Below are 12,499 nucleotides of genomic sequence, written 5' to 3' on the forward strand. Positions count from 1 at the left end.
TATATATATATATATATATAGAGAGAGAGAGAGAGAGAGAAATAATAAAATAATCCTCATCATATTTTAATAAAAAAAAGAAAGAGAGAGAGAAGTGTTTATGGTCTTCACATGTTTTAATGTCTTGGGTTTTGTGTTTTGGGGTTCAGAGAACCCTCTTTATATATATATATATATAGAGAGAGAGAGAGAGAGAGAAATAATAAAATAATCCTCATCATATTTTAATAAAAAAAAGAAAGAGAGAGAGAAGTGTTTATGGTCTTCACATGTTTTAATGTCTTGGGTTTTGTGTTTTGGGGTTCAGAGAACACAATCTTTATTTTTAGGGGTAAAACTCTCATTGACCAAGTCTTGGGGGTGGGAAGCACGTTCACTTGGCTTTTGGGGGCTGGAAGCATTTTTCCCTTGTTTTTTTCTTCTTCTTATTGTTATTGTATTGGATCAAAAGACAATATTTGTTTCTTCGGTTTTGTGACTTGATTACGAGAATATATAGTTTGAAATTAAAAACAGTACTTTTACACAAATGATGTCCAAGAAAACAAGACACTGGAACATATGATTGATATGTGTGTCATGCGCCTATGCTTACGAAACGAAGGGAATGATGAATTGATGGTTTTAATTAGAAGACCTGAACTAATCCAAGAACTTAACTTCTATGCGTACAAAACAAAGGGAAAGCCTAAATTTGATACCTAGACATGAAATTCCCCATGATTTTCGCCTTCGTCTTTCATGTAAACGCGAACTACCTTGACCAAGTCTAATCCGAGAAACAATGAAGGGCACCATGGCTACAAACGTTCATATATAATATCTTACTCTAAACGTCCAACATCCGACACCCACAGACTGAAGACAAATCAAGAAGTTACTGATGATCAGGAAGCGAAGCACCAATGGAGACAGCAAGGTCGCTGATTTTATAAGCATCGTCTTCTTCTTTAGGCATCAGAGACTTCAGCTTCGACTCGGCCCAAGCATCCCTGCACGTGAAGACGTTGAACAATAGCGCACTCAAACGACTCTTAACCGTGAAAAAATTGCGAGACTCGAGCGCTTCAATCGTTTCCTTGATGTCCTCAATGCCCAAATCGTACACTTCTTCACAGACATCCAGAGCCTTTTTGCTCTCCGCTGACACGTTTTTACTGTTCAGCAACTCCTTCACTTTGGCAAGGTTGTGCGTGATGTTGGCGTTCGCTAGGTTGGCTATTATAGAGGTAAGACCTGATTTAAAAATAAAAAAAACTACATTAATTGATGACTATCTCAGGTGTGCATCCGGAATTAACCCTAAAATCGTTGAAGGATTTGAATCCTCTCAAAAAAATAAAAAATAATTTAAAAATAAAAACAAAAAATAGACGGAGAAACCACTATTTTTATTCTCATCCATTGGATGTTATTTAATAGGTGAGATTAAAAGAGACATTGCATAATAGTAATAGATTTATGAGGCAAATTCCTTTAATTTCTACGACTATATATGTTTCTTTCTTTTTTTTTCTCCGTCTTTAGCGTCTATTTCTGTCTTTTTTCCCCTCATTTTTTTCCTAGAAATATTTTACAACTACCTTTTTATATCTATTTTGCACTAAAAATTATAATTATTATTTATTATAAAAAACAATCTTTAATTTCATTTCACCGATTAGTTTTTTAGCGAAAACTACTGCAAATTTTTATTGTTTTCTATTAAGCTTGTTTTATCCAATCTTCGGATTAATATTCTCTATTTTACTTTACCAATGATATATTAATTTTATAAAAAATTAACAAACTTGTATGCATTCCACAATAAAAATAAAGTCAAAAAAATGTTTTCTAACAATTGAAAATTAGACACGTCTTTTTCCATTAGAATAGAGACAACACCTAAAGGAACAAACATAAAGTCAGAATGTTAGAATGAAGTAGAGATAAGAAAATCAAATACAAATAAAAATAAAAATAAATCGGAGTAAGAATATATATACCTAGAAAAAAGAATATATATACCTATAGCATCAGCTTCATTACTTCCTGGAACAACCTGAAGAGTTGTTATGCAGAAGTTGACGTCAAAATGAACGCCTGTGTGAGCTGCTAATTGCTTGCATGTTTCTTCGAGAGTGGCGTCAGCTGATAACAAGTTGAGGAAGAGGAGGGCAACAACAAGAGAGGGAAAAGCCTTCATTTTTCGTCTGTTTCTTAATTTCTTTCTATTTTATTTTTGGCGTATTTTTTTTTTTTTTTTTGAGAAGACCTGGTGGTGGTTATATATATAACCTGGGATCTAGTCATCCTTTGGCATCCAACTAATGGGCATATAGGTTCATATTTGCTAAGTAAATAAACATGCATATTTTGCCCTGTATACGTTTCACGAACGGTTTGAGCTAAATAGGAATAAATTCCTCCCATTAATACTTACCATTAATTAAGTGGTAAATATCTTCAAAGTAAGTTAACTTGTAAATAATATTGCTTCGCCTCAGCTGGTTCACGAAGTTGATGCCCTCGGTGGTGAGATCATGGGGAAAATGGCTGATAAGTGTGAAACTTAGTTGCAATTATCAGATGATTGGTTAATCTGCAAGGTTAATTTGTAGTGTGATGTACTCGCACGTGTTAACCATGTTGTAAAGGTTTGGTCGACGTTGAAATCCTGGCGCTTGTGCAATTAATGTTTAATTTAGGTACAGCTATAAGTGCAGCTATACTGCTTCACATGTAGGAGTGATGGTTAGGTAATAGCTATAAGTGCAGCTATACTGCTTCAGTTGGCTAGGTACATGTGCATCCATATATGCATGTTTATTCAATTTGGTTTCGCACTTGTTTGGGTGGAAATTTTCTCTGCCAGTAATCTACATTACGTTGTGATTTTAATTATCCTTCTAACTAAATTTTTTCTCATTAATTTATTACTTTACAGTAATCGGGGCAGCCTTAATTTGCTTTGAACATGCTGTTTAAAATCCCGATATGGTGCGGTGTTCTTTTTTTTTTTGTCAATAAACTTAAATTTTATTCATTTTCCAAATTGAGAATGAGAAGTACAACTAAGTGCCAGAAAATCTGGAAACCAAAAAATTACAGGTTCCCAAAAATATTTTTCATATGTACATTTGAAGTATCATTATGAACTTTTGCAAAAACTAAAAACTTGATATCACTAAGAATCTGAGCAGGGAGCCTCATTTTGCCTTGAAAGATTCTCCGATTTCTCTCCTTCCAGATCATATAAACCGTAGTGGATAAACACATCCTCTTCAATTTCTTCATAGGGCCTTTTCCTTTCAAATTACATGAATACCAGTTTAAAACCAAACTCCATACACATGACCTACATCTATATCTCAGCCATTCCATCATTAAATTCCAGACTTCAGCTGAAAATTGACATTCAAAGAAAACATGGCTACTTGTCTCCCGTTCCTGTCTATTACACAGGACACAGTGAGTCTGATTGGTGCTCAGGATACCCATTCGGCACAATCTATCCTTGGTGAGAAGTCTTGAATGACAAACTAGCCACAATATGAAAGAATGTTTAGGATATAAAAAACTATCCTATACAGTTTTAGCCCAGGGCACTGTAATCGTAGGCTGGATAAGAGACTTGTAAACTGCAGATAATTGGAGTTTGTCATCAGCATAACATTCAGTTATAGCAGCCTCAATATTGTCAACACTACCAAACTTGTGCAACAACATATCTCTCACTTTAAGGAGTTGCCTCCATGTCCATGAATCATTTGTCTTGGATGGAACAGACCAGATATTGAGCCTCTGTAGATAGTTTCCATGAATCCACTTTATCCATAGTAGATCCTTTTTAAGATGAATCATCCAAAGGAGCTTAGTACGTAGCAGCAGCATAATTCCAGAGCTTAGCTGAAAAAATCCCCAGCCCCCCTTGCTCCTTCCCTTGACACACATATTTCCAATTCACAAGATGAAGTTTATGTCCCCACAGAAATTCAGAACTCATTTTGTCAATTCTTTCCAATACTTGAACTGGCAGAATGTAATTGCTGATCCAATATGTTTGAATGCCTAATATCACAGATTTTATCAACTCAAGCCTGCCTGCATAAGACAGATATTTTTTCTGTTGCCAGGTTTGGAATTGCTTGTTTATTCTTTCAATAAGGCAGGAGCAATCAGAATACGAGAGCCTTTTAGCATTCAGTGGCAGCCCCAGATACTTCATAGGCAGTATACCCTCAGGGAATTTAAGATAATTGCATATCTGAATTTTGAGACTATCACTAACTCCACTAAGGAAAACAGAGCACTTACTTGCATTAGCTTCCAAGCCTAAAGCTTGTCCAAACTCTTGTAGGCATTCATAAATTTTTGCAATAGAGCTCATGTCAGCTTTACAGAACAAGAGCAAGTCATCGGAAAATATCAAATGATTGATCTTCAGTTTAGAACACTTCGGGTGAAATTTGAAAGAGGAGTCATCCTTTAGAGCACTAAGTTTTCTAGATAGAAACTCCATACAAATGACAAAGAGATAAGGGGAAAGAGGATCCCCTTGTCTTAATCCTCTTGCACCATGGAAGTATCCATGCAACCCCCCATTCAATGCTAAAGAAAATTTTGGAGAGGAAATACACTCCATTATCCAGTGAACCATGATCATAGGAAACCCCAGACCAACCAACATACTTCTTATAAACTCCCAATTAATAGTGTCAAAGGCCTTCCTCAGATCAACATTCAGAATAGTTCTTGGGGAGTTATTTTTCCTTCCATAGTGTTTGATAATTTCATGAGCAAGTAAGAAGTTACTGGATATGAGTCTCCCTTTCACAAATGCACACTGAGCATCATTAACTAAATAGCCTATATTCTTTTGCACCCTACTAGCAATAACTTTAGAGATAATTTTATAGATGCCATTGCAGCAGGAAATCGGCCGATAGTCAGCAGCTGATGTGGGATTAAGGACTTTGGGCACACGAGTAATAGAAGTAGTATTAAGGGAACCCAAGAGTTTACCTGATTGAAAGAATTCTTCAATTGCAAGAAAGAGATCATCGCTGATGATACACCAAGCAGCTTTAAAGAAGTAAGCATTGAAGCCATCAGGCTCAGGGGCCTTGCTATCAGGCATGGAAAATAGAGCTTGCTTAATCTCCTCCCTAGAGACAGGATAACTCAGTTCATTCCTCTGAGCTAGAGTTAAAACAGGGCCATTAGAGATCACACTAGGATCAAGAGTTATGTTAGCCTTAGCACTCCCCAGCAACTTCTTATAATAATCAATGAGTTCTGAGGTAATATCAGACAAGTCTGTAAGCCTGTAGCCATCAGCATTATATATTGACAAGATTCTACTCTGATGCCTCTTAGACTTCATCACTGAATGAAAGAATTGTGAGCCCTTATCTGAGTGGAGACCCCATTTGATATTTGCTTTTTGCCTAAGAAATGAATTTTCATTATCCAACAGAATAGCATATTTTCTGATGCAATCCCTCTCTTTAGAAATCAAATCAGAGTTGAAAAGGTCAGTACTCAGCTTGAATTGAATCTCCAAAAGTTCAGCTTGAGCTCTTGAAACTTGCTGACTAATGTTCATGTAGTTCTTCTTATTAAGATCCTTGAGAACATGCTTCACATTTTTAAGTTTTGAGCAAAATCTGTACATGTTATACCCTCTGACACTCTTATTCCAAGCTGATCTTACCACTTCTAAAAAATCAGGGTGTTTAGCCCACATATTAAAGAATTTAAAAGGCTTTTTACCATCAAATATTTCATCTCCAATAGTAATAAGCCCAGGGGAGTGATCAGAGTAAAGATGCATCAAATATTTCACTTGACTTGTAGTATATTGATTAATCAAATCATCATTTACTAAGGATCTATCCAATCTACTCCAGACCCTAGTTCCAGCATCTTGTTTATTATTTTCAAGTGAAATAGCAACCAATAGGTGTTCTTAATTATCACGCGTCTTAGCACTTTACTGCTGTTATTATTACTACAACAATATGGGGTATGCTAAAACACTTATATATGGCCCAATATCTTTATATCAATACTATTAAAGCTTTGAGGTTCTCAAGAAATTTCATTTGGACCTTCTTCTGCAATTGATTTATAATAGAATATGTTGGTTTGTTAAGCAGGGTTTTCCTATTAATAAGAAGAAAGGATTAATTAGACTTTTGGCTGATCAAAAAACAAAAATGGTAATTAGTTACGTGCTTTTGTTACCGACACAGACCTTCTAATAAATATAGATAAAGAGATTAAGTTGTGAACTTAAAATATAATGTACGTAATGGATTTTGCATTATGACTATCTTGTTGGAATTGGGGGTGTCGACCAAACCTTGCAGGCACTAGTACAAAATAGGTCTGCCCCAACGGTTGTAACCGTTGGGGCAAATCATGACCCCAACGGTTAGGACCGTTGGGGCTAAAATAACGACCGTTAGGGCAAGTTGCGTTGGGGCAAAATCAACCCCAACGGTTGCCGAACATGCCCCAACGGTTCCAACCGTTGGGGCAAATATTTTGCCCCAACGGTTGGAACCGTTGGGGCATATATTAGCCCCAACGGTTCCAACCGTTGGGGCATATATTAGCCCCAACGGTTGGAACCGTTGGGGCATTTATTAGATAAATAAAAAAAAAGAAAAATCAGCCAATAATATTATGCACAAATACTCAAGACCTATATAGAGATGATCATCATGCAACAGATTACACACCAGAAACATAGAGAATCGGAATTGAAAAATCTATCAATTATCTAATTCTAACCATTCTTCGTGATTCTTGTCAAGAGTATCAAATTATAACATCATCTTGAGTTGTCTTCCATACGAGTTTGAGAGGCATGTCTTCTCTCCAAAAGACTGGCTTGAATCTTCACTATCCATTGCCATTCTCACCTCACGAACAATGTATTTCCCCTTCTCTATCGGCTGCTTTGAAGTTATCAGCTCCAACACGACAACCCAAAGCTATAGACATCATTTTATCTGTCAATGACCTAACAGTTTAAACAGATATTCAGTCAATAAATGAAAGTAAATACAGTACGTATATCTAAATGATACAGAGAAAACAATAATTTATCTAAAGGAATGGTTCATATAAAGCACTGATTTTTGCATGTTGCTAAGTTCTGATGGTTCACCAGTTGTGCCCTCAACCTAGATAAACAATACTAAAAAGAGTCTTCAGTTGGTCAGTAGCTACCAGCTTTGCCTCCTACAGCTTGGTCTAAGCTCTTAATTCTTTAACTTACTCATTGTAGAACACGTTCATCTCCCAATTACATACTTAGCACCTAAATGCATCCTGAGACTTGATATGCATGATTGAAAATATAGTGACCGCATCCGAGACATCTTTCCAGTGAAAACCTTTGTCATTACCAAGTCTCTGCCAACTACCAAGGGATAAAGGACTAGTAAAACTGAATGGCAGCGGGTACCATGGCGCAGCCACTTATACAACATTACAAGAACCTCTGCAGGAAGCGATCATGCTATTCAAAACATGTGGGTTAGGACCTATACAGCTTGTTTGCCCTGGGATGATATGCTGGAAAGCGAAGCAGATGCAAACATTGTTACATAAAAGTTGTCTTTCGATAGAAAATTAGAGGCTTGCAATAGCCAAGCAACCGCAAAAATGTTACATAAACGAGCTATTTGATAAAAACAAAAGATACCTCATACGTCACAGCCCATTTCCCAGAGCGCAAAGACTTTTGGTAATAGTTTATATCCCCCACGTATAAGCTTGCACCCTTTGGAATTTTATTGACTTCTTTCATCACTGAATCAATCCTAACAAATGTGTCATCATCACACTTCATTATATACTTTGCTGAGACAGTACGTACCTGCATTACCAATACAAGTTGAAAAGAAAAACAACAAAAATCAGTCTAAGCAAATAGATCAACTATTTTCAAATTTTAACTCTTCCTCAAAGAAATAAATAAACAAGAAAATATAAGTGATTATTCCAATAAATCAGTCAATAGCTCACTTACACCATATTCCAATAAATAAACCAGTAGCATCCTCAAGAACAAATCCCTACAAAAACATGTATAAGCCATGCTCCATAAGTAACGAGAGCTAGAAATTATATAGCTTAACTAATAGCCACAAGTAGCATTAGATGCTATCAAGACACTTACCCTCAACAAATGGGTATGGCCAATCAAAAGAGACCTTCTTTGTTCGCCCAATTAATCTGTTCAACCACCATGTTGTTTTAGATTCCTATGATTGGTTATCATCATCCTGAATCCACTTTTCACATTTTACTTCCCCATCCACTGTAAAGTCAATTTGAACCACACAAAAAAAATCAATTTTGATGTTATTTTACAGATGCACAGACATTAAGGACAAACCTAAATTACACTAGAATCAGATGATTATATCCTTCAATCACCCGGAAAAAAAGATAGAGCATATGGAGCATAGAATTAGAACACAATCATACATGAAAATTGTAATTTCCAATAAAATGAAATTAGACCATTAGAAAAAAGAGGATTTAGTTAAAACCGGTCTTTTTCACAAGCACATCATATGTAAAAACGTCTCAAGCATTAAAATTAAGACCTCCTACCTGCCAACCAGAATTGAAATGTCTGATAGGAGAATTAGGTCATCTCCAAAGCGGAAATTTCTATTAAGATCAACTAACAAATTCAGATTTTGAACTCATTATTTCATAGTTAAAACATTCCCGATCCTTACCAAAACATTCTAAATCACCAAAACTCCATGCACTTCATAGTAAAAACATTCACAACACTATAAAAATCCATTGAGCCAAAATTCCACCCATTTATACCAAAATTACCCTTTTCAAAAGACAATAAAATTAATTATCAAAATCTCAAAGTCCCCATGGGTAAAAAAAACTATTTTCCATCAATGTCACAGTTCATATGAAGGCACCACCCTATTAAACAGAAGAAAAAAAACAAACTTTTAGATAAATTTGACAGAATCTCACCAGTCTCCTCATCAGCTCTGGACCTCCACCCTTCACACCTGAGTGTCGTGTTCCACTACATCCGATAACAAGTGTTCTGCTCAATCACCGGCCGACCACTCCAATCTCCCTTCAACAATTCCCTTAATTCAGCAAATCCTACAAGCAAACCACCTTTGATAAAGTTTTTATTAGGGTTTATGTCATTAGGCCTCTAAAAAAAAAACATGCAACCAATCAATCTATCAAGCAAAGAATCAAACTTTGCAACCCAAGCAGAGTCTAATGCAAAATATCTCATTACATCATAACCTTACCTTCACCAATGAGCTTGGATGTCTAAGATGGAGGACGAGGCAGCGGCCGAAGAACTGCTAGAGGAGAAGGAGGCGGCGGCGCGCTCCTACTGGTGACGACGACGTGGATTTTGGGGAATTTTGGGGAGAGAGATGTAAGAGAAAGAAGGAGGGGCTGCGGAGCTTGTGGTGGAGAGAAGAGGCAGTTAGAAGAGTAGGAGGCGGCGGAATTAGGGTTAGGGATTTGCGGGGAAGGGAGGCGAGCGAATTAGGGTTAGGGTTTTCAAGGGAGAGGAGGAGGTAGGTGAATTTGGTTCAGGGTTTGGACAGGAGAGGAGAGGAGGCTGAGGCGGAGAGGTCAGGGTAGCAGCCGGGAGGGGATCGGAAGCGGTGTTTGAGAGAGAGAGAGAGAGACGGGAGAGTTGGGTTTTTATTTTTCAGAGAGATCGGAACTTTTTGGTGTTTATTGGTTTTTTTTTGGTCAAAAAAATTGAGGGAAAAATTCCCTCTATTTTTTTTGCTAAAAAGGGAGGTGCCCTAACGGGTGGAACCGTTGGGGCTATTAAAACTTGTCCCAACAGTTCTAACCAACTGTTGGGGCTGCTATAGTTTGTACTAGTGAGGTGAGGGGGGCTACAAGCGAACTCTCGAGCGATGCAGTCTAGGAGAACGAGATCTGGTGAGCTCGTGGCGACGAGCTGGAAAGGGGGTTGCGGGCGAAGTCGTGGCAGACAAGCTCGAGTAGCTGCAGGCGAGATTGACTCATAGGCGAGCTTCTGTCAGGCGGAACTTGAGCAGGCAAGCTCGCGAGTTGTAGGCGAGCGCTACAGGCGAGTTGACGACTTGCAGCCTAGATCGAGCGTTCGTTTTAGGTGCGATCCAGGCTGTCGACAGACTGTCGACATCTCAGCTAGGGCTTCACTATAAAAGGGGAATCGTAGGGCTCGGATCCAAAAAAAGCTTCTTCTCGTTATCTCCCAAGCGGCGGCGGTGAATTTTTGCTGCTCATTCCTCTTTTCTCCAGCACTCAGTTATTTATTGAGGGGGAATTAAAGAGGGTTTAACACTGTAGCTACAGTATTAATATTGTATCTATTAAGAGATCTCAGTTTAAGATCTTCCCTGCTTTGTAATTTCTTGTTGATTAATAAGAAATTTACTGTGTCTCCCGAGGACGTAGGCAGTTGCCGAACCTCGTTAAATATTGGTATACTTTTTCTATTCTGTGTTTCTGCTATCTTAGGGGTTTTGCGTAGCCCTGGCGGGTAAATTCCTAAAAATGGTATCAGAGCTTGAAACGATCTAGAGGAAGTCAGATTTAAGTAGGAGTCATGGCCGCAGATGAAGGAAAAATGAGACTTGAGAAGTTTGATGGAACAGAATTTAGGTTTTGAAAAATATAGATAGAGGATTATCTGTATCAGAAAAATTCATATCAACCACTATCGGGGAAAAGCTGAATTCTATGAAGGTAGATGAGTGGAACCTTCTAGACAGATAAGCCCTCAGAGTTATCAGATTCACGTTGACTCGCAACGTCGCGTTCAACATAGCAAAGGAGAAGACCACATTGGGTCTTATGGCAGCTCTCTCAAATATATATGAGAAGCCATCAGCCGCAAACAAAGTTTATTTAATGCGATAGTTATTCAATCTGAGAGTGGCGGAAGGCGCGTTAGTAACACAACACCTCAATGAACTTAACACGGTCACAACCCAATTGAGTTCAATTGAAATTGAGTTTGATGAGGAAGTTCGGGCGTTGATACTTTTGTCTTCTCTACCAGAGAGTTGGAACGCTACAGTCACAGCTGTGAGTAGCTCGTCGGGAAGCACCAAATTGAAGTTTGATGACGTTCGTGATCTGGTTCTCAGTGAGGAGATCCGACGGAGAAAGTCGGGTGAAGCTACAACCTCTTCAGTATTGCATACAGAGTCAAGAGGTAGAAATTCAACCAGAGGGAATGGACGAGGCAAATCAAACTACAGAGGTAGATCAAAGGACATGAGGTCCAAGTCAAGGAATCCAAGCAATAGCTCGAAGGCTATCGAGTGTTGGAGTTATGGAAAGACCGGGTATTACAAGAATTAGTGCAAGAGTGCTCAGAAGGAGAAGGAGGCAAATGCAGAGGTGAATGTCACTTTCACCTTAGGAGGAGACGACGCATTGATATACTCTTTGGAGAGCAAGGAGGAATCTTGGGTGTTAGATTCAGGAGTGTTATTCCATGCTACTTCTCAGAAAGAATTCTTCGAGAAGTATATTCCCGAAAATCTTGGATACGTATATCTTGGTGATGATCAACCGTGTGCTATTGTGGGCAAATATGTGGTGAAAATTAAGTTGAACGGGTCAGTATGGAATCTGAAGGATGTCAGATATATTCCCAACATGAGAAATAACTTAATATTTGTAGGCCAGTTGGCTGGCGAAGGATACACAACAACCTTCCATGGAGATGATTAAAAGATCTCAAAAGGCGCAATGACGATTGCCCGAGATAAGAAGACTGGTACCCTATATATGACAGCAGGTGCACGTTGTTTAATCTAAGTTGTAGCAGGCAATGAGGTTTCAAAGTTGTGGCACCAGAGATTCGGTCATATGAGTGAGAAGGGAATGAAGATCATGCACACAAAGGGAAAACTCACAGGTCTAGAATCAGTTGATTTAGATATGTGTGAAGAATGCATACTTAGAAAGCAGAAGAGAGTCGGCTTTCAGACAAGTGGCAGAACCCCCAGAAAGGAGAAGCTAGAACTCATTCACTCAAATGTTTGGGGACCAACCACCATCGCGTCCATTAGTAGAAAACACTACTTTGTGACTTTTATCGATGATCACTCTCGGAAAGTGTGGGTCTACTTTCTGAAGCATAACTCAGAAGTATTTGAGGCTTTCAGGAGATGGAAAGCCATGGTCGAGAATGAGACCGGTATGAGAATAAAGAAGCTCAGAACCGACAATGACGGTGAGTATGAAGACACCAGATTCAAGAAGTTCTGCTATGAGCACATGATCAGAATGGAGAGAACCGTGCCCGGCACGCCTCAGCAAAATGGTGTAGCTGAGCGGATGAACCGAACATTGACAGAGAGGGCCAGAAGCATTCGGGTACAGTCAGGCCTACCGAAGTAGTTCTGGGCAGAAGCAGTCAACACAGTAGCTTACTTGATCAACCAAGGTTCTCTCAATCTCTCAACCTCTCAACCTC

The 12,499-nt window shown here is 38.4% G+C and overlaps 1 protein-coding gene and 1 long non-coding RNA gene across 3 annotated transcripts; both read right to left on the reverse strand.

Annotated features, from left to right (window-relative positions):
- On the reverse strand, positions 609-2,218 carry LOC109845270. The gene is made up of 2 exons (XM_020414504.1): positions 2,008-2,218; positions 609-1,236 (listed from the first exon to the last, which is right to left on the reverse strand). The coding sequence occupies exons 1-2, from the start codon at positions 2,183-2,185 to the stop codon at positions 878-880; spliced, it is 537 nt and encodes a 178-aa protein (XP_020270093.1). The 5' UTR covers positions 2,186-2,218; the 3' UTR covers positions 609-877.
- LOC109845294 lies at positions 6,671-9,730 on the reverse strand. Of its 2 annotated transcripts, none has more exons than XR_002248283.1 (6): positions 9,306-9,730; positions 9,010-9,147; positions 8,177-8,317; positions 8,027-8,072; positions 7,700-7,873; positions 6,671-7,012 (listed from the first exon to the last, which is right to left on the reverse strand). It is a non-coding gene; the product is annotated as an uncharacterized LOC109845294 (long non-coding RNA). The 2 variants fall into 2 exon arrangements; XR_002248282.1 differs by having other exon boundaries at positions 9,010-9,162.

Source organism: Asparagus officinalis, chromosome 6 (genome assembly GCF_001876935.1).
Source record: "Asparagus officinalis chromosome 6, Aspof.V1, whole genome shotgun sequence".
NCBI classification, from domain to species: domain Eukaryota; kingdom Viridiplantae; phylum Streptophyta; class Magnoliopsida; order Asparagales; family Asparagaceae; genus Asparagus; species Asparagus officinalis.

Bases quoted from the DNA above. Each gene is read 5' to 3' on its own strand.
- LOC109845270 (XM_020414504.1), bottom strand. From the start codon at position 2,185: ATGAAGGCTTTTCCCTCTCTTGTTGTTGCCCTCCTCTTCCTCAACTTG. The intron at 1,237-2,007 runs GTATATATATTC...TTTTTAAATCAG, and splicing joins TAATGAAGCTGATGCTATAG to GTCTTACCTCTATAATAGCC.